The sequence below is a fragment of the Rhea americana genome, unplaced genomic scaffold (assembly GCF_003343005.1).
Source record: "Rhea americana isolate MKP2758 unplaced genomic scaffold, rheAme1 scaffold_3, whole genome shotgun sequence".
NCBI classification, from domain to species: domain Eukaryota; kingdom Metazoa; phylum Chordata; class Aves; order Rheiformes; family Rheidae; genus Rhea; species Rhea americana.
Genome location: NW_028186423.1, coordinates 5,208,285 through 5,234,572, shown reverse-complemented (window position 1 = coordinate 5,234,572; position 26,288 = coordinate 5,208,285). Strand labels below are relative to the sequence as shown.

The following is a 26,288-nucleotide window of genomic DNA, read 5'->3' as shown; positions in this document are numbered from 1 at the left end:
TAAAATATACAGAATTTCACCCACATTTTATATTATTTTTAACTAGTATTAAAAAAACCAAACAGGCCATGCCATCCTGCAAGTTCTACAACAGTATCAAAAACTAGAATGGGGCAAAAGAYTCTCTATAAATATTATCAATTTTTAAGCTGCTACAGGATAAAACAAAGCTCTAAAATCTGGTCTTGAGCAAATTTGCCATGCCTACATGTAATTAAATACTAGGTTAGGACTAAAGTTAAGAACTTCTCAGTTTGCACAAGAAGCAAAACACTACGTAMCAAAAAATCCCCAAAAAGCAAAATTTACTCACGTTTGTAGCATTCCCCTTCCCTCCTTGATGAAGCTCGCCCAGTGATACGGTGCTAGGAAGTCCTTTTTTCAGGTCTAGACATCAATCTTTGCTCAGTAGCTCCCCTCCTTTAACTGGCCTGGAGCTTGCTGTGTAAGACCAAGGGTTCTCGCACTGGGGGCTCAACTCCTCTCCTCGCCTAGAACAGTGATGATGAAACTCTGTGGCCTACGATGGCATTTGAGGTGATTGCCATTGCGACGAACGCCATGCCTCAAACGGCGTTCTGAGCTTCCGCAGCAGCGATGCTCGGCACGGAGGATTGCTGACATAACCCAGCGGATGTCAGACAGCCAGAATGAGAGAAGAGGCAATAGACTGCAAGAAAGGAAGGGAGAGGCCAGCAAGAAAGACGAATAAAAGCTCCTCACCACCAGGGAAGGGAGACAGATTAGGCGAGCAGGGAGAAGAAGCGAGTCTGGAATGGGCCAAGAAGGAAAGAAAGGACAGAAACCCACTAAGTCCACATCCAGTATCTTGCAAATTTTCACTTTTGGCCATTGTACTCAAGCAGGTTCATCATCACTGTCCTAGAAAGTACACTGAGGGAGCTCCATCAGGAAAGGAACAAACATTACTGCAATAGCAAAACACTCCTGTTTTCATTTCCTCCTACATGCCATTTGGCCCACAGTGGAAGTCCTATAAGAGCAAAGACAAAGTAGGAAAAGAAAGGAAGTGCCCAGGACAACAGGAAAGAAATCAACATAGGGAAGGAAAAAAAATGATGAAAGGATGCCATAAAATAACTATACAAACCTTTTTGATCATTTCAGCAAGAGATTATTATTCTATATGTACTGCTACAAACCTACACGAAATAAGTTCAAAGATTCCAAGTAAGAAGTCAGAAATAACATTTCTATCCAGGCCCTAATAAAAATATTTAGAATATAGGGTGATGAGGAAAAAAAATAAACACAAGAAACTGACAGATGTGCTTCCTAACCATAGGAGAATCTGAAACAATCATTCTGAGCAATTAAAATATTCTCTTATATTTGCTATATGACAGCATGTCCCAAGTTAGAAGATCCTACACTTGATGTAGGATCAGTATGTACAGAATACATACTAAATGCATGAAACATGAAAAAAATTACATAATCATCAAAAATTTATTGCTTAACTAGCTCTTACTCTTAAATAAATAATTATTCTACTTGACAAAGAGCTCTTGAACATTACACTTAATTTTTAAAAGGAATATGGAATTAACTTCAAAAACTTTGACATTTTATTTTTTCTCTCTCAATAAATTAGAACTCATCTAATTTTTGGCAGATGCTTCAAGTAATGATAGATGTTTATTATAGTAATAATAAGTATGTACTTCCAACCCTAAACAACATTTCTGAAAGAATCATGTTGAAGAAAACTGCAAAAGACTTTCTTCCATATATAAATTTAAAAATAGTTTTCACAGGACTAGTGTATTTTTAGTTTTCATTGCTAGTGTATTAAGGATTGTGTACTATAAATGATGAAAGCACACAGCCTTTAGATTTATATAAATATGTCCCAAGATCTAAGAAGATTAAAGGAGTAATAATTCTAGGCTAAAAAAAATTACTGTCAAATGTACTTTTGACAAAATACAGATACAACGAAAAAAAGGTATAATTCAGGCTGACATGATATGCAACCACTATGACAAATATGTGGGTTTTTTGTTTGTTTGTTTTTAACTACATAAGTTAGAATAAAAARGAAGATATAATTTCCTGTTCTTCACTTAACATATTATGATATAGTAAAAGAGCCAACATTCTAAAATCAACAAAAATAATTCAWGTATTTTTCATTTAACAGCCCCAGATCATGCTGTTTGTTACTAATAATAAGCAATACATTTACAGGGCTGAATATTACAGGGGACTGACTRTTATTAAACTTTATAATATATCAAGAGATAATTCTTTTCAAAACTGGATGTAGAATCAGAGGCTTAAGAGRGTATTTCAAATCCAGTCATCAAGTCTGAAGATTAGACAACTAGCATATAACAGCTATACCATCAATTAAAGATAAATTTATATATATCCTGGAAACCACGAGGATGAATCTCAATATAAGCTGGTTGAAGAAAGGAATCTAGTATCTAGTGGATATGGAGACATGGAGAAGACTCCAGGTCCAATAGCCATCCTCGCACTAGATATCACTGAACTAAAATATCCATCTGCTGAGTGCATAAGGCCCTTCTTGGTTCAAGTACAAAGTGCTGCCATACTGTCTGCTATTATATCTAGAAACAAGTGACACCACATTTACTAGCTTTTGCAAAGTATATTTTCATATAGTAAACAAATGTTACCTATATTCTTAAATTGTGCTGGTTTTGCTATATTTATAATGTTATAATATATTAATACTATTAGTACAATGATTTCCTATTCTAGGAGTACATGCTGAGGCAGGGAAGGAACAGATGGACAGAAACACAACAGTGACTTTTCGCTGACATTACTACTAGGAAATATCATCTCTTGGTGCTCAGTTATTTTACAACTACTCCTGAAAGAGCACATCCAGTTCCAGTGAACACTAAAGTAAGTGGAACACTACCAAACCGGGGTTCAAAACAGAGCTATAAAAACAGATAAAGGACTGGCCAAAGTACACTATAGTAAAATGCTTCAAGAGAACAATCTATCTGGTTTATCAAAAAAGTTAATGGCTGTCCTGATCACAGCCTAAAGAAAGAGCTTTGACAGAGGGCTATAGCATCTAGTAGCTGAACTCTAATGGCTAGAAGAAAAAAAAATACACTAGATAAACTCACACTAGGAACAAAGCATAAATTGGAAACAGTGAAGGTTATTAACAATTGGAACCACTTACCAAGATATGTAATGAAATCTTCATTCCTGTACCTTTAAATTAGATTATATACTTTTGAAAAAATATTTTTTCCTATAGCAAATAAAAATTAAATGCAGAGAAATTCTATACCCTGTTAAGTAAGACATCAGGTTGAAAAGTGGAGTCATTTTTAAACCCTTCTTATTCTACTTTCTTAAATTTAAGAGAATGGAAACACAAGAAAGTCAAGCAATGACCTGAATTGAAAAAGGTCAAATACAAAAACTTCACTCTGAGTGATTAACCCTCTTAGCTTGCTTTTAAGATTGCTAAGATTCAATATGGGAGTTTCCATCAAAAATTCTGTAACTCCAGTTACCAGACAAGCTGTTTAGAGATAAAACAACGTAAGCCTGTCCCATGTAAAGTAGGACAACATGACTGCCCCCATTGCAGATGCTGAAATGACAAAATTATCTATCTGCATATTTTAAGGAAAGCAAAAATAGAGGTAAGCCAAAGTTATCTTCTAAAGGAAAAACACAGACCGGCATTTCAGGGTTCCATATGACTCCTCTAACATTAGGACTAAAATGACTTATATCATGTCCTAACTCATCCTTTCATTTTGTAAATAAATAAATAAGTAAAAATATGCACAATTATCCAAGTTTGCACTTATAAAATGAACGGGGCCTGTTATCAAAAAAATTGCATTTTATGTAAAGTTTAAGTAAATACCATTTCTCCCAAAACTCTGAAACTCTAGATATACTAACCTAGTTCTCACAAGGCAAACAAAGTTTGACGAGATTTCAGACCAAAGCATTTCCTTTTCCATTTATGCTCTGTAAAAATGATCTGAAAAAATCTGATGAACTGCTGCTAGCCTCTGACACTGAACAATTTTATCTAGCTCAGACATATCTGTACTCATTTAGCAGTGATCTATAAATGTCTGTCTTGGGACATGAAAACACTTGCAAGTGATACCACTAATGTCAAAAAAAGAAAGCATTCTTGAGAGAAAAGAAAAAAAAAGAAAAGAAAAAAGGAAAAAGAAGAARAAAGGAAGAATCACTGTTATTGTCATAAATCTTACACAAATTTGCCTTAAGAAAATAAAACAAGTAAGCAGGAAAAAACACAATTTATGTAGTTARCTATAGTTACATCTATCTATCTATCTATATTTGGAGGATACAAAAGGAGTAATTTCATATGCTTCTCAAGAATGAAGCAAATAAATCACTTTTCTGCAAACAACTCCTTTCACATTAACAAACATTAAATGTACAAGAAAGATTCAGTGCATCTTTTCCAAACGTAACGCACATATTCAACATGTGCTGTATGCAATAAGATCTAGAATCAAATATATACACTCCACTTATTTTTATAAGGTTTGTCATAACTTCTCTTCTACAATACCWGTTCACACAGTCTCATGCCTCTCTTCCCTAGAAAACAATGTCAGGAATACTAAGTCAGTTCCTCAAGTTTCCTCTTTAATTTAAAGAAATTCCTTGAATTAATCCATTAATAATCAGATAAACTCAGAAAACTGAGATGTGGAGGAGACTGGAAAATCAGARGAGAAATGGGTATGTCAAGTATAGGCCAGACAGTTCTGCACATCAGACTTAGTCAACATGCTTTGAGATAAAAACAGTGCCTATAATAGGACAAACTTGTGTTCAATCTCAATAAATGCAGTGCAGAGTAATCTGAATATAAAATCTTTCAAAAAAATCTCATAAAATGAGAATTTGAAAAACTTTTATCGCATGACAGCAGCATCCAAAACCATACTTAATACAGATTATGGCATGCTGCACCAAAATGAATCCCTATGGTGCAGTCACCAATGAATCAYCTGTGACATTTATTAGCAAGACAAGACCAAAAAAAGACAAAAAAGCAAAACAGTGAAATAGTGTAATGCTCAAAATATCATATTTTAACTGGCTCAACTATTCCCAATGATTACAAACCGCAAGAAGAATGTTCTTAATCTGACCTTAATTACTGGCAGTAGCTTGTAATGATATGGYTTCTCAGGGGATAGAGGTGCTAAAGAAAAGTATTTACTAACGGTTTATCAGGGTAAATGTTTTCCACAACATTTGCATCTAACTCCTGCCTCCTGAAAGCAGATGGAAGCAAAAAGAAAATAATTATCCTGACAGAAATGACAAGACATCTCCTGCAGGTTGATTCTATGTAAAGGAAGGTATGATAATGCTCTTCAGAAGAAGTGATGAAATTTAAAGAGACATTTCAAATTAGTAAAAAAGCCTTTGGAAAGAAACAGGAGGAAGAAGGAAAAAAAAAAAAAGTCCTAGGATAGACTATAAAAGGTCAATACCTTCTAGTCTTAGCTTGAAACGACCCAGGCAACAGAAATCACCATATGTACRGAAAATAAGATCTCAAAGCACATCCACGTAAAATAACACTCAAAATCTAAAGTTTTTTAGGGAAGGAGAGAGAGAACCTTTTGTGGAAACCAAGTCTACTCTGGTAAGCCTTTGGATTAAAAATAAATCAATGAATAAATATATGACACCATTCAGGAGAAAGGGAGGTCCAAACTACTGAAAAAAACAGAGTCTTCATTTAGTTCATTTAGTCGATGAATAATTAAGAACTGTACAACGATTCTAGRGATTTTCCTAAGAGTATGGAAGCCAAAGAACTAAAAATATTGAACTGTTGTCTGATACAACTATKTATCAAGATTTTTGCTACAGTAGTCTTAGAATTGGTTAGTTAGCAAATTCTACTTTAACAGCCTCATTTTTTGTATACTCAATGAGGATAGAAGCTAGATAAGATATTCAACCAAGATATGAATAATTTATCTATTCCATCTCATAGAATCRTAAGATGGTAATGTTGGAAGGGACTTCTGGATATCATCTAGTCCAATCCTCAGCGGAGCCCATACGCRGACTGAACCCACAACCTCGGCATTAGCAGCACCACGCTCTAACCAACTGAGCTAAACCTGCCCCCATCTACGTAATTACTCACAAAGACTTCGTTCTTGACACAAAACAGAAAAAGAGCATGGTGTCATACTAAGAACATCCAGGYAAAAGACCCAGAGCAACCATCAAAAATAGCACCTAGTCCTTCAAATAAACATTTGCCTATTGCAAATCAAGACCCTGGAATTCTGTTCAAAGCCCCCATAAAACAAATAGGCTAAAGCTGTCAGCAAAAGCCTTCTCCAGCCTGGAAGAGGCAATGGTAATCTTTAGSATCACAGTGGTTTTCAGTGTTGCTCCTAATATTGATGGAGAAGTGTTCCAACACCTTCAGTGTGGTGGGTTTTTTTTTTTTGTTGTTTTGTTTTGTTTTTTAATAAGTTTGCTTCTTTACTTACCAGAAACTGGGGATAGGTATACGAAGGGCCAGAACTATAGGGTTTGTCTGTTTGTTTGTTTCAAGAGAAGTCAACATCTATAGAAACCCTTTATAGCTCTGTGACATTACCAAATTTGTGCTCTCAATAGTTCTTTAAATAAAATGCCTGCTACCATGAATTAACTGAGTCCAAGACTCTCTGCTCTTTTCCTTCTTTGAGTCCTGCCTTATTGGGTGGTCCAAAAGAAATAAGCTGCAAAGTGGATTTTCTATCTGCTATGGAAGAACTTCTTCCTATAGAAGAACTAGGAATACACATACTTTGATAATATTTTCTGCCTTCTTATCTCCTTAGAGAAATACAGTGCAAAATACAGGAAGAAGACTAGGCTACAGAAATCATTTGTAACTATTTTTTTTTTCTTTTTATAAAGTAGTATAAAGAAAGAGTTCTTATGAATTCAACTCTAGCTCGCCCTGAGAGGAATCAGAATAAGGTACCTACATATGTACRTGGTAAAAGAACAATGTTTAACTTCCTTCATATAATAACAGAAAACAAAAAAGCATAAACCTAAATGTAAACTGAGGAATGAAAGCTATCAAATGATTAAGGAAATGTAAAATGTAAAAGAGAAATGGATTTGGCTTTGCAAGAAAAGTCACAAGATAAGCACTTAGGCTACATTTTTTCATAATTTATTAAGGAAAAAAMCTCCTACAGCTTAGAGAATAAAATTAAGACTTAAAGTTTTTAAAGTATTATCTTATCTTTATTTAATTTTTCCACAAAACAGACTATTAAGTGAGTCAGGAAAGCCCTTAAAATTCCATGCTTTTCAGGTGTTAGCACAATCTTACATCTTTTACAAGGAGAACAAGCAGTTTTTATTTCTACAAAGGCTTTTTGCTGAAATTTTTGGGAGGATTATAATATTTTCATTAAGTGACCACTGCTACATATAGGGAAACAGAAGGATACAGTTTTGTAATCTTACATACAGGACACTCAAAGAACTATAAAATTGTGGAATCTAAACATCATTTTATTATTAAAAATATTTATGAATTGCATGATTAATACATATTTTACAAGCGCTAAGCAAAAAAAGAAAGTTTTACTGTTCTTACATATATGGGTATTGTATGCGATTATTCAAAAAGTCCCCCCACTAGTTGTTTGATTTATCTTACACGAAATACAGCTTTATCTTCTACATTTCAGCAGTGTGAAAGATAAATAGCAGCATGTTGGCTATCAGAGGGGCTGAAAACTCACAAGGGCAACTGAGCAATGGACACTATATAATCAATTATTAAGGAACYTTAAGATCATCTAGCTAAATCTTTTTCCATTAAGGTGGAAAGCAAAACTGATCCTGAGAATATTAGGCAGACTGGATCTAYATCCAGGAAAAGAAAGAACTTGAAATAATGTTACTACATTATGCCTCAGTTCTGTATTAGAACATTAGTGGGTGTAGAGACCTGCACATTAGTCAGCAGGGGGTGGGGGAAGAAGAGTTAGCTCAACTCTTCTAAGAACGTAAAGAATTTTCATCAATTTACTATTTTCAGCTTGATAATTACGAAGGATGCCAGAAGTATATACCAGAARCTCAGGTACTTAAACAGTAAGTATGCCATCAAAAGAGGATCACTATAATATTTTGGTTGTTTTTTAACATGACTAGTTCAGCAGGTTCRTATACTTTTCTTGAGCTGGTGTACTTTTACCAGTTTGTTTGTTGGACAAAAAGAGAGAGGGAAAGACAGACAGAATTAAAATTAACTTATGAACACGAGAAAGTGTGCAGGAGAAAACTGTTAATAATCTAAAAATTAGACTATATATATACATGCCTTGAAATAAAGCTTTTCTAATATCAATAATTCTTTCCAAAAGGACTCTGAAAAACAGGTAATATTAGGACATCAGAACTCACAAACAGCGTAAGTCTTCAAGATAGTTAAGAAGCCATTATTACYTGGAAGAACTGAAATAAATTCAGCAGAACACTTCTAATAAAAYAAGGTCATTGCTGCTGATAACATAGATTAGCAGAAGGAAAGAAGAGATATTTTTGAATGTAGTTTAAAAATCTGATCATTTCTCTCATAAGCAGTAAATATCACAAAGTTATATCACAAAGTTACATACAGCTTATGACAAAGAATTAGGTAATAAGCAGCATGAGAACTTCTTTTTGCATTTGTGTGCTATCTAGATTTCTACATTGATAAGAACACTGAGACACAGACAAGTGACCAACAGTGTTCAGCTTAAGAGAGAACCCTGAGTATCAGAGCATGACTCCAATGAATGATCAAGTAATCTGCAAATGCAGARTGAGACCTAGAATTAGCATCCAAATACAGAAAAGTGAAGGGCAAGGTGCAACATTCTCCTGCAAAAATCCTTTRCTTGCAAGGATCTCTGTGCAACAGAACAGTAAAACTTTGGAAAGAAACCGTAAAATCTTTGTTTACTATGAAGTTGTTGGGTGGAAATTATCTTGCATGACTTTATCATCTAAACTTARTTGTCTGAATTCAAGTTACTCATTTAAGCTCCCTTGAGAGTCAGTGGAGAGAAAAAGGCACAATGAAGAAGGTATCTTTGATCTCCAAATGGACTGCAAAGTCCCCTGAAAATGCTTATTTCTCCCCAAGAACAACAAAGGAAGCCTCAAAGATTAGGTTAGGATGCAGCATTATGTTATGACAATGTTAGGTCACTAGTAGAACCTTCTCGCCGCAGATTGTCCCACCATTTTCTGTCAGCTTTAACAAATTAACCCTGCAGAAAAAAAAAATGGGAAAAAACAGAACAAAACAAAAACACGGTTTTCCATATTGAACCCACCCTATGGCTGCATGACTGATCTAACATAGAAGGAGAGGGATGAAGAAGCACATGTGGTCACAGATGAGCAGAAGAGACATGGAGAAGGATCGTGACTTCAGGTTAGCAGCTAAAGTTCTAAAGCCAATTTCTTGAACTACAAAGACTAACTTCCAGCTGAAGCAATGCCACTCTTTATGATTATCATCAAAAGTGCAAWGAAAAGGCTGATTATTAACCTGAAAGAGGGTCAAAATGAGAAGAATAATCCTACAGTAAGAGACTGGCACCTCACAACTCAGCTAGTAGATGGAATAAATAAATAAAATGAAAAGTTTTATAAGAACAGTAATATATCAGCAGGGATGAATGTCAGATGTCTTTTGAACTACAAAAGAGAGGTCATAAAGGCACCTGAGAGCTACAGGTAGCAACTCAATTTAAAAGACCACTGGCAGGAAACAGTAGTTGACTGTTCAGCCTCTGCAGCAGTACTAACATGGCTATATGACCTATAGGTAGGAAATGATAATAAGCTCAGTAAACTCATCATTAGGAAAAACTATCAATATACAAATATGAATACTTTTTGTGYGGCTTTTCTAGTAAAAATAAGCAATAAATTTTGTATTCCTGTTTTCTTAAACCAAAATGTAGCTCTATTTTCATGACATTCACAAATAAAGCCTTTTAAAATTCAGCTTCCATAAGGCAAATACATTCTAAACTTCATAAAATAACCAAGTATACACCTCCACCATAGTATTTGGCAAAGAAGAAATCATTGAAACAAGAATAAAACCATGATACAAAATAAAAAGATACAAACAGATGTCTGTTTTTAGCCATACACACACATATAGTAAAATCTTCAGAATATAAATTTAGAAGGCTGTTTTCTGATCTTTACAGAACAAAATACAATGTACATGAAATGAAACAGAAATCTGACTTTGACAATCACTTAGTATTTAATAGAGTAAGCACAACTTTTAGAGAGAAAAAATATGCATAAAACTGTTTATCTGACAGGTCAATTAAAGTATTCATTCTCAAATGATACAATTTAATTTTATTATACATGAAAAATATCATGTTATTACACTTTTATCATCTGTAAGAAATTTCATATAGATATTATATAGATAGCTAAAAGATAGGAAGGTTTTGTTTGTGTATTTGCTTTTTAAGTATTTTTTCCACACTTTTAAAATTAGCAGTCTGCATAAATAGCACACGTTTGTGAAGGATTACAGGTATACACATACAGAATATGTAGTTTATATCTTTGTATACAATTTATCACATACCCATGTGTCTGGATGAACAGGCCTGATGTTGCTGAGAAGCACCTCTTCATAATTTCCATAATCACAGAATTTAACAACTGCAGTTGTCCCAGAAGAATGCAGAGCTTCAATTTCTGCCCGGTAGAACTTAAAAGAGAAATTTTCAGAGGTCACAAAATATTACGTGAAATACTACAAACAGTTTAACTATATTTTTTTTTTATAAAATTTTTTACTCATTGTCAGTATTACATTTTGAGTAAGATTTGTACCAGGTGTCTGCATGTTAGAATTTTACAAGAGTTTTCAAACACAGTCCATATCTGCAAGGACACCATAGCACAATAAAAATTGTGGTTTAACAATGAATTTAGAATAATCATTGCGAATATATGCAGCTTATGAAATTAGAACATTTAAAATCTTTTCATTTGTCTGGCAAGCAAAGCAAATTTATGGCTAATAAAAATGCTGTTGTCTATAAAGTTGTGATTTTTTAAAAAAAATACATGCCTAATAGGTACTTGCTTATACATATAAACTTATATACTATGAATATTAATATATACTTATTTTTTACATTGGCATACGAAAAATGAACTAAAATAAAATACTAAAAAATGGCCCTTCAGAAAAGTCTTCCTTCATCTATCCCAAGTTTGATTTTTTTAACATTTATCCAAACACTGAAAAGCTCATTTTAACCTGTCCAATCACTTTTTTGTTTTACTGAACTCATCGAATTGGTAAGGTTGGAAGGGACCTCGAGATCATCCAGTCCAGCCCCCAAACAATTGGCCTATACGTGGATGGAACCCACAACCTTGGCATTATTAGCACCAYGCTCTAACCAACTGAGCGAAACCTAACCCCCTAACTCATAGGCCTCTGTCTCCTGCAGTGGTTAAACTCAGTACTGTATTTTATCATCATATTTCAAAAATTGTGCTAGATGTGAGCGACAGCATAATCTGGGCTAAGACATCTTGCTGTAATATTTATGATTTTCAAGACAAAAATTCCTCAAAAAAAAAAAAAAAAACTGTAACACAATAAACACTTTGTGGATAAGTTAAAATGAGGTATTCCCAGGCTTATTTTGCAGATTTCATATTTTCCAGAATTTCAACAACTAATATCTCAGGATGATGCAAATATGCTTTTCAAAACAGGAGATAATTTCATAATATACCTTTTATTTCATGCTAATCAAGCCACCTAAAACATATATTCATATTTGAAAGAGTCAACGCCCACTGCATGTGTCTATCCTCAATACCAAGATTTTTGCATGCTTTACTATCTTTTTTAGTCATATAAGCAAATTAAAAATAAATAAAAAAATAAAGTCACACGTTTCAGCTATGGTCACCTACTTCCAGAAGAAAAAGCATCCAAATAATATAACACAAAATTAACACCACCACCACCCCCTGCAAAGAAAAAGACACAAAATGCTAGGAATAAAACCTATTCAAAGAACAACAACATTTAAGGTAGTTTTCATCTTGGATTACCAGCAGTAAACCTGAAGAAACAACCTAAGAGTAACACAGAACTCCTGAAGGCATTAATAACAAATCAATAAAAATAGCCTAAAACTCTTTTAAGTCAAGCAAGAGAAAATAAAAGGGAAATTTCTTGACTTAAAAATAATCTTATTAAACAGAAAACAGTTAAGGAAGTACTTAAAAATCAAACAAAACTATCATGCAGCTAATGATCTAGTGATAATAAAAAGCAAACTTTCTGCTGTTTCATTTCTGTGACAGTGATATAAGAGAGGCTCTTTTTAAATTAGCTCCACCCCACAGACTCTGACCATCCCTTACACTAATAATAGCTGGATGTTGACTCCTCTAGGAAAAAAAAGCACCACACATTTACCATACAGACTGTTCTGAAGAGCACAGCATCCTGGCTTTTGTTCCTTGGAAAGCACGATGGGCCTCTAGACCCATGTGCGTCCCTTCAATTTTTAAGCACTAAAATGGAAGTTAGGAATTTAGTCATCCTAAATTCAACCTAAATTAGAGATACACAATCACCTCCAAAGTGGCTTAATTTAAGAACCTAGTTTGATGCAATGAATTCAGGCCCTGTATTTCATATACAGAACAAGATGCTAGCCAAAATATAAATTAAACACTTATAAACAAAACCTTTTTGTGCAAAAGAAAACATTAAAGATACAACTTGAGGTACTTGTTATCTGGCTAAGGCATACCTTGTTGTCTTCCCAATAAAGAGCAAAACACTCATCCCCTGGTCTCCAACTTTTTCCATAATCCACATGAATCGATGGTTCTAATATTTTCTCTGGTTTTATGGGCCCAGATCTCCTTTTGGGTCCAGTGTTGTAATACAACATTTTGTCATCAAAAGATGGAACTGTAGTGGGTCCTGATGGTTTGATAGGTCCTACTCGTCTTCCTTTCTGATGATGCTCAGTATCTCCATTTGGTATAGCATTAAAATTATCAGTTCTAGCAGAATTCTGGTAATCATTATTCACATTAAAATGTTGTTCACTTTTTAATGTAAAGGTTTCACTACTTATTGTTCGTGCCTTCCTATCACAAAAATTTTCAGAACTGTGTATTTGGTTTTCCCTTTTCCCACGTTTCTGGTTATTGTTGTCTGTGATATCTTGCGCAGTAGAGTTTTCCTTGAGTTCCGAGAATGACGCTCCTTTTCCTATTCTATTTTGCATATTATAATCTCTTTTTTTAAAAGAGACATCACTCTGGTGAGCGGCTGTGGAATAACCCATATCCTTTGGCCTATCATTTCTAGGATAATGTCTGTCATTTTTATTTTTTTCGTCTGTCCACTGCTCTAAAGAGCTGTGCCTTTCAAGGCCTCTGTTTCTTGGTAACCCACTACCTTCCAAAGACTGCCTTGAATTTTGAATATCTTTTTGAAAACGAGGGGGTTTCTCATTCCTTGGCTGTCTCATGTCATTGCGAGAAATGTGTCTCGAATGATTCTCTTTGATGCCATTCTGCTCTGTATTCAGAAATTTGTGTTGTACTTGATGTGGTGGCTGAAACTGCAATTTTGGTTCTGCAAAGAAAGAGACATTATTTCAATTATTACAATATTTCATAAAAAGCATTTTAGAAATATTGTTTCAGATACTAATTAAGAAAACAATGGGATTAATTAGAAAAGTAAGTAGCATTTATCTTTATGGTATAAAAATTGAAYGTAAACCAAGAATTAGCAGAAAAGACATATGAGCTGTAGATTGTAATTCCTAGTTACTGCAAAGCACATACCCCTCTGCAGTACTTAGAACCAAATAGCCTACCAGAATGAGGAATGCTGGACATAAATTTGCAGGAAGTTACTCATTTCTTCTCATGAAGATTAGTAACTTGCTTGAGTAACAGTTATTTAAGAGAAAGAAATAGAATTCCAACGTGGAGAGGAGCAGAAAGGAAAATGAGGGGAAAAAAGAAAGATATATCATCCAAATTGGAATTTGCTCTAAAAATAGCTTGTTAACAGCAGCTATTCAGCGTAACAGACAAAGACAAGATATAGAAACGATAAAATGAACACAAAGTGACAAATTGCAGCTAACGGAGACAACATGCAGAACTCTTAAGACCCTGATCAATAGGCCATAACAGGAGCCACTCAAGCCTAACCTTCAAGAGACTTAACTAGAACTTCAACTAGTGAGAAGAAAAATAAGATTATCATGGATCTTGTGGGAAAGAGCAAACTTACCATGGGACATTAGAGGGAGATTCTGAGACTATGTGAAATTTATTGTGGGATATTTATGGAAAAAAGCCAAAGGAAGGGAAAGGGGAAAACAAAGGTGAATGCAGTGGGATGAAGGCATGATAAGATGCAGAAGGAATAGGATAAAACAGGACAGTCACAAGTAAACAAGCTCCTCGTCAGCATTCTTGTCCGGCCAGCTCCTGCACCCCATTTGTTCCATCTTCTTATTTACTAACTTCAAACTGTTTTCTGGGTGACCAAGGGTCTACTGTCCATATACTGGAGGGATCCATGTGAGTATGTGCATGTGGGTGGTTGGGTGTGAGGACACTCAGGATCTTCAAAAGTATTAACAGATTTGCTTTATACACGTGCTATATCAAGTATTTGGAATATACTTAATGTCTTAATTAAGATGAGGTTTGTGGGTTCTTTTTTTCTTTTTTGATTGGGAGAATTCCAGTTTGCAATATTCAGTMAATATTGTGGCCGCGCTAGCATCTCTCTAAGATTCTTGCATCTGTGTTTATTTTATTTTTTGATTATTTAAGATATTCTTCTTGCCCAGATTGTACTTCAGGGATATTGAGTAGAAATATATTTAATTATATGCCTAACTTTCAGCACACACATCCATTTCATACAAGAATAACACAAAGGCATTATTGAGCTTGGAAACTCCCTGGAAAACGTAACAAGGGCTAAATCTTAAAATATCAGCCACTCCTGGTAATTATAAGGTACATGTATACATATATATATTAAAAAGTACCTGTGTCCTTTTTAAAAAAAAAATCCTATCAACACAAGCAGGTAGGGAACATATACAGAGAGCAGCAGTCCTGACCGTCCCTTAACATAGCTGAGCATTAACCTGAAGCTGTCCTACAGATGCAGAAAGCTTATCTTTCTTCTATCTCTTTGATTCTCCTTCTAGTAAGAGGTTACAAATATTCTTATATGAGGCAGTATTCCTGTTGGGGGGAAGGTCTTTAAAATCTAGAAAAAAATAATTCAGAATTATTTTCTGAATATTATTCGGGATAATTCAGAATTCAAATGCTATCATCTACTTAACAAGAATTACTTGTAACGTAGAATTAAAAAAAAAAAAACTTTCATTTATTATTATAAACTACTGTTCTTCAAAGAAGCACAGGGATTAAAATGAGTGTAACAGCTAAGAAAAGACAGCATCATGTTTAAATGTTAACACAAATAGATTCATCTAGAATTAAGTATTTACTGGAAGAATGTATATTATCTCATTTCAAGTCATAGAAATTTTAGCAGGTTGTTAATAGAAAAGGCCAATGGTTACAAATTTATTTAAGAACAACAACAAATTTCTAATATATTGGTAGCAAATAAATTGTTGGACAACAGGATGTTCAAATAAATTATTTCTCCCCAATATAATGTGATCAGGACACAAAAGCAGCAACCTTATTTTAAAGTATATCTGAATTTTCAGTTATAAATTATTTTTAACAGTACAGGAAGATTCAAATAGTACTAAACATTAAACAGAATGGGAAGAGATTAGCTCATTTCAAAACAGTGAATATAAGCATCTTCTTTCTATACCTGTTTACTGTGACATGCAAAAGGTGCTTATCAAACACTTGAGATATTCTCATATTCTAATCTTAAGATGCAAAAAGCGTGGTAAACTGAGGTCTTCTAAGGACATTCATCTATGGTGGTAAAAATGTACTGGCTTCTTAGTGGACTACATCATTCTACACACTGGCCTTGTATTAGCAGGACACATTAATCCATTGTTTGATGCTCAAGCACCATCCTTGTCCAAAAGGAAACTGCTAAAAAGCAGTAAATGTTTATTTGTCACTCAGTCAACAAAAAAACTCTATAGATTGATAAAAACACTTTCTTAATTTGTGATGTTTTATCTGATCACTAAATAACTGAGATGAATCTAAGCATTCGTTAACAGAAAAAGAGAGACCCCCTCTTCCGGTAGCAGCAGCGGCTGCTTGCAGTAGCGCTGTTCTGTGCTTCTACTTCTTGCCCAGCTCCAACGAACTTTTAGTTAAAGTTCACAGAAAATCAATAGTTTCCACAAAGTGGAGATCAAATTACTATTAATTTGGTACTTGGCAAAAAATACGATATGCTATTCCATCAAACAATAAGACATATCAGCCCAGTCACTATCATTATAACTAGAACTATGGGAAAATAATCCGGAAAAATGTCATTTCGAAATTAATGACAATGCTTTTGTCTTTTGCTTTTGTCTGTAGTTTTAAGACAGCTACTGGATCTTGTCAGTTAAAAAAAAAAAAAAAGAAAAAAAAAAAACTGTCAGTTATTTTTTAGTTATTTAAGTTTTTGTAGGTGGTGCTCCTGAAAAGACTGTACACAAACAATCACATTTCCTTGTTCAGAAGAAACCAGCAGGAACTGATTCCAGGCAATGCAATAATAAAAAAAGATTTTTTAAAAAATTGCTCCATTAATAATGGCATTTATAAAGCACAGTTTCCTGAAGCTCTTTCCTGTGGATTATCTCATGTTTAATTATGTTGTTAAACTCATAAAGGCAGTAGCCTTTCCCACATCAGTGGCACTTATTTAGAGTTCTCTTTCCAACTTGGTTTCTGTTTGTAGGCAACYTGATGAAAGTATTTCTTTGAAACATCTACCCTTGAAGCAAATTTTATCACAAATTGGCCAGAAGGTTCAAAAATTAAAGGGAAAGCAAGAGTAAATTTGCATAAGCCTCACATCTCAGAGTAAAACTCCAGTTTACTAAAGAGTCAAATTTATTTGATTCATTTGTCAAATTACATAAATACTATCAATATCTTTTCTAAAATACAGAAGGAACATTGAGGAACATAAACCTTATTTATGTGCTCCAGTTAAWAAATAAATAAATAAATAAATAAATTGAAGATGTCTACACTACTAAGATAAAAATCATACAAATAGAAAAAGTGGTGAAAAAGTCATTCTATAGTTGCATTGACTGCAAATCAAAATTTACAAGATTAAATGACTGGGAAAAAAAAGGACAGGAACTAGGGAAAAACTTTTTATTACTCTTTAAAAATAGGAAATTCAATATATTTTTATTTTCTGTATCCGAAGTTACTAATAGAATACCAAAATCTCCTAACCTATGCTGCTGATGACAATATCATAGAATCACAGAATCAGTAAGGTTGGAAGGGACCTCTGGAGATCATCTAGTCCAACCTCCCTGCTCAGCAGGGTCACCTAGAGCATGGCAGACAGGGTTGCATCCAGGCAGGCCTTGAAGATCTCCAGAGAAGGAGACTCCACAACCTCTCTGGGCAACCTGTGCCAGTGCTCCGTCACTCTTATAGTGAATATATATTATTACAACAAGAACTAGTTTGCTTTCTTTGATAATCACAATTACCATTGACTGTATTTCAATTTTAGAAATAAAACTGTATAACAGGTATGACTTTGACATATCTTCATTGAAGATATGGCTTCTAAACAGTGAACTCCAAAAAAAAAAAAAAAAAAAAAAACTCAGAGAAAGGTTGGAACTCATGTTTTTTTCCCCCTCTAGTTTTTTCTCCTCAGAATATTCACATAAATTGTATTGACAGGAAATGAAACATTATATTTTACTGTATTAATGCATTTCAAGCTCTTAATTCATTTGGGCAATATATAAGATATAATAAAAGAATGGAAATGCCCTGTCCCTTTGGAGAACTTGTAGGGCTGCTTCTCTAAGTGCTCTGGTGTGAAGCCTGCTGCCTCTGCTAAGTGCTCACTCTCCATTTCCAGAGATGTCCTCTGAGGGACCATTTAGTGAAGTGTTAAGAATAGTATGACACAGTAAGAAAATCTCTGCCAGAGGCAATTGTTTGCAGGCCTCCTACATGGTCCAGGTCTCTGCTTGCACATATCTCCTGCAAACAACACTGGCAACCAAGGACATGAGGCTAATTGCAGCTAAATTAGGTGAGATGCTCAGATGCGGGGTGAGATGAAACAAGAATCCACAGCGGACCCAGCCAAAACCCATTTTGCCACCATCCTTCTAACATTTTGCTGCCAACTCTCTTCCCCTATTTTGACTTTAAAAGAGAAGCAGCATAGTGACATTTTGAAATGTCACTCAAATTATTACAGGAATATTGTATTTAATTAGGACACACACACAAAGAAGAAAATTGATAAACCATTCTTTGCTCAAAGAGAAAGTAATCCGGAAAAATCTTTTAATGAGAGACTAGCAAATTTCAAACCACATGACTAATACAATTGATGAATAAAAGACAACTTTTCTTTTTTTTAAGGTAAAAACCCATTAGAAAGGGGACTTCTGAGAGGGTTCGCAATCTAGTAAGAAAGGCATAATGAAACACAGCAGCTCRAAGCTGAATACAGAAAATTCAGATCAAAAATGAAAGATTCCATCTTTTAAATGGTGATCTTTAGCAAATTATGAGTCACAAAAGCAATTAAACTCATAATACAATTAATTCACTATGTGTAAAACAAAACTGGGTATCTAAATTCGTATTATCAACCAAAGCCTAATTGCTGGAACAGGAAGCAGCCTGTGACTTGCTCCCTCCTCGCAAAGTGTCCTTATTAACAGATTTCAAAGACATGCTCCCTTTTGCTTGCTTTTTTCTGTGGTCCCATTAATTTTTTCCAATTGTTGTGCAGGAGCTTTATTTTAACAGAAGGAGCATGAAGAGTCCACACCAAGCACAGCCTGTCTCATGGAAGAGGGAAGGGGAAATTCTAAACAACTGAAAATATTTTAGTCAATGCTATAACCAGAATAATGATCATAAGCACATCACTATGACTCTCTCATGAAAATATATATATATATATATATATATATGTATATATCTTTGGGTTCAAAGAGGTCTACCAAAAGTTTTCATAGATTCGGATTCTAAATGGACAGAAGCATCAACCTACTCTGAATCTCTAAGAACTAAAGAGAGATGCAACATCAGAAACATGGTCAAGTTCTCAGTATGTTTGTCTATGTCTAGTTCTTTAATTCTCCAGTCAGAGTCTCTTGACAGTTCTGTTTTCCCTAAAAATCTCTGTTTGTGTTTCCTTATTCTAGCTGGCAAAGATGGATGGATTGCTCCTCATAAAAAAAGAGAAATTTAAAAAAATAAAACAAAAGATTAATGGAAAAATCTTTGTGTTCAGTAACAGAAATAATCTAATCGACGGAAGCAAGTAAATGTTGCCAGTTACAGCAGTTCCTTTTAGCATTTTTGTGTATGTCACATAGTCAGTAGGTTTCTTTCTCCAAGTCAAAGCTCATATTATTTACTTTCAACACAAGAATACCTTCAAAAGTAACAAAAACATTTAGAGTAAAAACACTCTGTAGGATATGACCATGTTTTTTGTCAAAATTCTATGCATTTCTTTTAAAGAATGTTCACTATATACTATGTTTTACCTATTAAAGAATTAGTTGATTATATGAGAATCAGATATTAAATAGTTTTGACAGCAGTGATTACTGAAAAACAAAACGATATTTCATTAACTATGAAAAATGGTAGGATGTAGGGAAAAAAACAAAGGGTATCACAGAATAAAAGATTATACATCTTATTTTCTTATAACTAATTTGTGCTTATTAAAAAATGTACTTTCTTRCCTCTAAAAAACAAAAAGAGTATCTCTTGAACACAATATAAATCTATTTTAATTCATGAATATTATTCTGCTTAGTCTAAATAGGAAAAAGACAGMAAATCAAAGATAAACTAAATAACTGCCTTGTAGCTCCTGCTCACAAACTGAAACACGTAGCCTTGACTTTGCAAATTCAAAGGCAAATTTATAAATTCTCAACAATCAACAGCATCTAGGTTTCAGATGGAATAAGAACCATAAAAGCCAAAAGAAAAACAAGGAGAAATGATCGGACAAAAGCAAATCAATTCTCTTTGTGTGTTTGAGAAAAAATCCAAACACTCTCTCCCTAGATCACATAAATCATTTTTGAAGAAAATGTCATGCAGCACAGAATTAAAAAAAAAAANAAAAAAAAAAAAAAAAAAAAAAAGCCTTTTTTTGGCTTCTACATAGACACTTAGTATCATTTTCATGATAATGACAGATGTGGCCACTTCAAATAATCATATGCTCCTGATCATATGTGTAATGGTAGGAATGTCCTCTATTCACAACTGTCCCTATACAAATCCCATCTCTTTAAATACATTTTAAAAGGTGTCTGGATTTTAGAGGCCATATGGGACAGCACAAGATAAAATGGTCCAGAAATACTGCAGAGCAATTCATCATCTTTTACATTCAGTGGAGGATGTATTATGCCACATATAAATTCAGAAAACCTACCAGCATGGGCAGTTACTTTGCAAAAGATCAATGATGAGACCTTGCAGATGTAACATCACAAATTTGAGTTGCTTCTAGTGGGTCCTCTGATAGGTCTTTCATTTTCGACCACTAATCTTCTAATACTAAGGAAGAGTTACATGCCTATGCTAGTAACAACTGACAAGATCAAATGAAGTGGAAAAGATGCTAGTAAGACATAGCCTGTTTTCGGCAAACATCATTGTACTWCAAACACTGTGAATGCTTGTACCATCCAAGTTGGATGGAACTTCAAAATGAAGACATCTAACATTAAAGAACTTAAATAAGAATGTTTGTGGTGACAGTAAAAATATAAAACAACAGAAAGAACATTTTCAACAAGTGACTTTCTAAGAAAAAAAAGTTTTTTTCAGACTTGGCAAAGAAATAAAGCACTTTTAGAGGCTGTAAAAAGCCTGTTATTCATCACATGATTATGCATTTCTAGAAAAAGCCWCTTGAAGTAGACTCTGAATGATAACAAACCAAAACAATCTGTCATAAAAACAAAAGCATGCAGACTAGATGCATTCAATTAAGGAAATAWAAACTAACAAAATTAAATTGGGCAGCCAGAAAGTAAGGCCCACTGGCKCCCAAATATCAAGAAATACAAGTCACTTGTTATTATCTCTTCAGACAAAAGGGGAGAAAAAAGACAGAAACATTTAAAAGACATTTTTCACCCAAATAATAATGGAAAGACAGAATAGTTGGTTGGAAGGGACCTCRGGAGATTATCCAGAGGACTAACCTTGCCTGCCCCCCAAAAAATCATCAAAATATTTTCTAAACTCTTTATGAATGCTATTAATGCTTCTTTAGCATTCAAAGAATGCTAAAGAAATAAAACTGCATTAAAAAAGAGCACCAAAAAAATCCGTATATCATGCTAGGACATATGTTAAGACTATTGGCAACTTAAAGTATGTAACTCTTACAAAGTTTTTCCAGAAGTATCTTTTTCTTATGATGTTTATGATAATTTTTTGATTTTGGTTAAAAGGGGAAATGTATACAAAAGCAAAGATTATGTTCATTATTCGAACATACTTTTATAGAATTGTATCAGCTAATGYAGAACATTTATGTATTTGAAAGATGATGTGCTAAATTCCCGAAACCAGTAAAACCTCATGATATAAATATTCTATCTACAGTTATCTGAATTTTCATTTAAMAAAAAGGAGCTATAAAGTGGTGGCTACACAAACTGTAAAAAACATACATAGAATTTTTTTCCTACTTTTTATAAACTATTTTAGTAAGATCTAGACCCAACAAGAATACAAAACACTATCTAAAGAGAGACAGTTTCAGCAATCATATAGTATTTACTATCCAAAGACCTATACGCTATCATATTTTCTAAGCAAATGTATTTCTGTTAATAGACCCAAGCACACCATTAAAATGTTTCATGAACTCTAGAAGGGCTCCGAGTGCATCTAATTCTGCCAGCAGTAGCAAGACACCTGGCTTTGCCAGCTGCTCCACTGGCTCCTGGGCCCAACTGCTGTTGCAGTTTGTTCTGTTTTTTGTTGCAGGTTTTTTTTTGTTTTGTTTTTTGTTTTTTTTTTCTTTTTCTTTTTTTGCTGTCACTTCCTCTTTCTTAGTTGAGGGCATTCCCTGTGCTCAGTTGGTTAGAGCATGGTGCTGCTAATGCCCAGGTCGTGGGTTCAATCCCCATATGGGGCTATGCTGAGGGTTGGACTAGAAGATCTCCAGAGGTCCCTTCCAACCTTACCATTCKATGATCCTATACAGCTTCAGAAACTCAACTTCTAGATGGCTTTGTTTCTTCCCACCTAAGCATGCTGACTTTTAGTTGCAAGAAATACTCGAGTGTATTAACACAAAATGCTCTGTGTGAGGAGGTAGAAACTGTAAATGGGCAGCTTCAGAGGTTGGAACAATCTCACAAAAATAATTCATAAAAAAATACACCATGTATTTAATGAGAAGTATACTAGTATTTCCCACAGAAAAGTGGTTTTTTCATGCACTGATGCAGTCTATGCAACTTCATCTTTCTATTTCTGATTTAATAATGAATCCCTCAAATACAWCTAGACAAATGCACTGTGACAGCAAGAAAAGGCACATTCTGTAATATAAATAAGCTACAAACAGAAATAACGCTGTCAAGAGAAGATCTCATTCCACCTACCAGAGTGGTGATTATGATTTATTTATATATCAGGTGCAGATACCTGCTGACATTACAGCTATTTGTACTTTCTTACAGCAAAAAAATCAAGCAGAGCAACGTTTCAGAAATTTGYATCCATGCTAAATGGAAAAGCCAATTCGCATATGAATCTATTCTCTCCTTCAGTGCACATGCAACCTTATTAACATTAATTAGAACTGTATATAAACCTTAGAGAAAAATTACTTCTATCTGCAAATTGTAAAAATTTCTTTTACTTATAAATTGAAACCTACACAGTCTTGGCCACAGCAATTAAGGATAGTGCCTGGTCAACACACTAGGCAGTGACAATCTTTTCTGAAGAGACTAGATGCACACTCTTTTCATTTAAGCATCGTTTTTGTCTTTCAAATATGTTTTGCATTTGAAAAACTGCAAAAGCCTAGGAAAAGCTTCATTTCTTCAGATGCTCTGATTCTTTTAATAYGTTTCTAGTAATGTTTTACATTACTAGTGCCAGAATAAGAGTACTTAAAGAGAACTGACCACTATTTAAWTTGGGTCACATTTCTAGCAAAAGAGAATCCATCCTGTTTGATTTATTAAAAAAAAATATAGCAATCAAGCCTTTTGCTTTCTAACTCAATGCTCTCTTTCTGGTACACCATCAGAATTCTTTTAACGTAAATTTGGGAGACTGCATCAACCGACCAATTTAGCTACTACCAAGTACATTTTGTCATCGATATTTAACTGCTCTCTAACATTTTAAACCTTTTATCACAGCTATTATCTCCCTTTTCCTCAATTCCTGCAATTTCCTGTATGCCTTTAACAGCTAGTATGAAAGTGTTGCTTGTTTGCTTTACCGATAAGCCCAAAACCTTAATATTGTTTTTTTTCCAAAGCTCAAAAAACTACTGTCAAGTTCAACTTAGACGCTATATATATACATATATATATAAATACACACACACGTTATACAACCTATAAACTTTTAAAAGTTTGCACTTCGGTTGGGTAAATTAGTGCTTCACAAATTCACTCTTTTCTTCCCACAATTAACCTCTGTCTGATTTAAATCAAGTATCCAGTAAGAGCCCTTGTTTAAGCACAAATTACCTTCCTTGTATTCCTTATTCTACAGTTACTTGCCCTTCATTATAGCCTCTGCAAATTCCCATATACCACACCAYATATTTTCAAAGGTCACACCTTGCAGGAGAATACTAGAATTATCGGTGAAAGGTGGCAATGTGTCCCTTCTAAAAAGATAATCTATCAAATTCTATTAAACAAGGCTCTCCCAAATCTATGGTGTAAGAAACCATATAGTCACATACAAAAGTCTCAACAGCAGTCAACAATAAGTTAGTTTGATCAGTCCTGAAGGTTAAATTTCCCCCAATAGTCAATATGTATTCTTTTATCTTGGCAACAGTCCATCTTAATTTTATCATATTCCATCTTTGAGGGACAAAAGTGACTGACAATTTCCTCACATTTTTAGCAGTCTTTAGTCAATGAGATGCTGTTGATTGCATGCCCTTCTTTTCAGTTGCTGATAGAAAATTTTTTGCACACAGATTGGCTTCCTACACAGTATACTGCACCTAATATAGCTCCAAATTAACAAAAATGAAAAGGCAGTATAGGAAGACTAYGAAATCATGAAAAGTCATATTAAGTCAGTCGCTAAACTAAGACAAACGAGTCAAAGTAATAAACATCTCTATCCATTTATACAAATCTATACAAATCTATATATGCACGTGAATCTGAATTTATCAATAACAGAATATCTTGTTTTCATCTTGCTGCCCATTCACTTAGCTTAAGTGCTTAAAGCTAACCAAAGATGATAAATGATATATTGCTAATTTGAAGTCATACTATTGTTTTCAGATATGAATACATTCTTTCTTTTCCTCAGTTTTTCAATAACCTAAAGCAAAATCCTGAACAGGAACTTGATGTACTAACTCCTGATGAGGTGAAAAGATGTGTTCTGAAACTTTTACCAGATTTTTAGTCCATGGAAATATTATGTTTAGCTTATGATTATATAAAAAAAAAAATCAATCCCATATCCAGTGAGAATACACAAAACAAGAGTAAAGACTCATTAACAGTCAAAAGAATATTTTGTAATTTAAATTGAAATTCTTATATATAAATTCAGAGATTTCTTGGGTGCAGTAATTTCTTAGAGAACTGCAAAATATCAAATGGTTCATACAAGTTATTAGTATAATGCTACTTTTCATCCTTTTATGAAAGACTTGTTTTCTTAGGGACAAAAATATCAATGTGAAGTTTTGCAAGGGAGTTAAGTTAACATAAGAAGATATTTTCATTTCATAGCCACTGAAACACCTTCAAGACCATACCCAAAACAACAAAGGATTCTCAACTTATTGCTCAGCTTATTTAGAGTTTTACTTTAATATTATARCAGTCTCTAGAGACAGACATGTTGATCTATAAACTACGTCCTTATATAGCCACTGAAGAAAGGACTAAAAAGACATTAAAAAAAAAAAAAATCTTTCACGTTAAATCTTATGAATTATTAKACTTCCCTCTTTCTAAGATCCTGCATTCCTCAGGCTCTACGGTCATTAAAAAGACAAACCATGAGAAAATGGTCATTTAATATTTTAGAGGAAAAAAAAATCCTTTGTCAGATTGAGGGAATTGAAAAACAATTCAACTTTATATCATTACTAAATTCTTAATTGAGCACCAGACAGAATGTAGTATTTATAAGCTGAGAAAGGAGGATTGGCGTTTTGTTTTTGGTTTTTTTTTTAATTACTTAACAACAAGAAAACCCATTAAAGCCAAAGATTGCCTTTAAGTAATTAGATTAGTAAGCAAAGATTTATCTCACCTAATTTCAAAACAAATGAATTTTAGACATCTAAACCTGAAACAACACCCTAAGCTCTTCTGCAGTCAAATGAGAAATACAGACCATCACAGTGCAATTTATTTGACTTTTCTTCAGAAGAGACGAATAGCTCGTTAGTCCTCATTTCTTACTGCTGACTGTGATGAAACTTCTAATGGTCATTTTTATATGACAAATCAGGACAAAGAATTCCACCAATACTGTCCAATATTGGTTCCARATACATTAATTTCAATAACTTACCCTCTACTGTTAAAGTACCCATTTTGGATTCTAAGAAATCAAACAATGTGCTTGGTGCAGATGGTCTGGCATTCCCTAGCTCTTCTTCATCCTCAGGTCTTATTCGGCCTCGGCCCTTTCCTTTACCTGTAAACATCAAAGTGATTTGGGGATGAGGGATGAATAAAAACAAGCAAGTGTCCACATTT

At 33.9% G+C, this 26,288-nt stretch overlaps 1 protein-coding gene across 2 annotated transcripts in view; it reads right to left on the bottom strand.

The window, feature by feature from the left end:
* The window catches only part of TDRD3 (tudor domain containing 3), a 69,555-nt gene that overhangs the window by 13,933 nt on the left and 29,334 nt on the right, over window positions 1-26,288 (bottom strand). For both annotated transcript variants that reach the window (XM_085309484.1, XM_085309485.1), the window contains exons 9-11: window positions 26,101-26,226; window positions 12,891-13,729; window positions 10,685-10,810 (exon numbers count right to left, since the gene is read on the bottom strand). In XM_085309484.1, coding sequence (XP_085165610.1) covers window positions 10,685-10,810; window positions 12,891-13,729; window positions 26,101-26,226 — 1,091 coding nt within the window. The remainder of the gene's footprint in view (window positions 1-10,684; window positions 10,811-12,890; window positions 13,730-26,100; window positions 26,227-26,288) is intronic.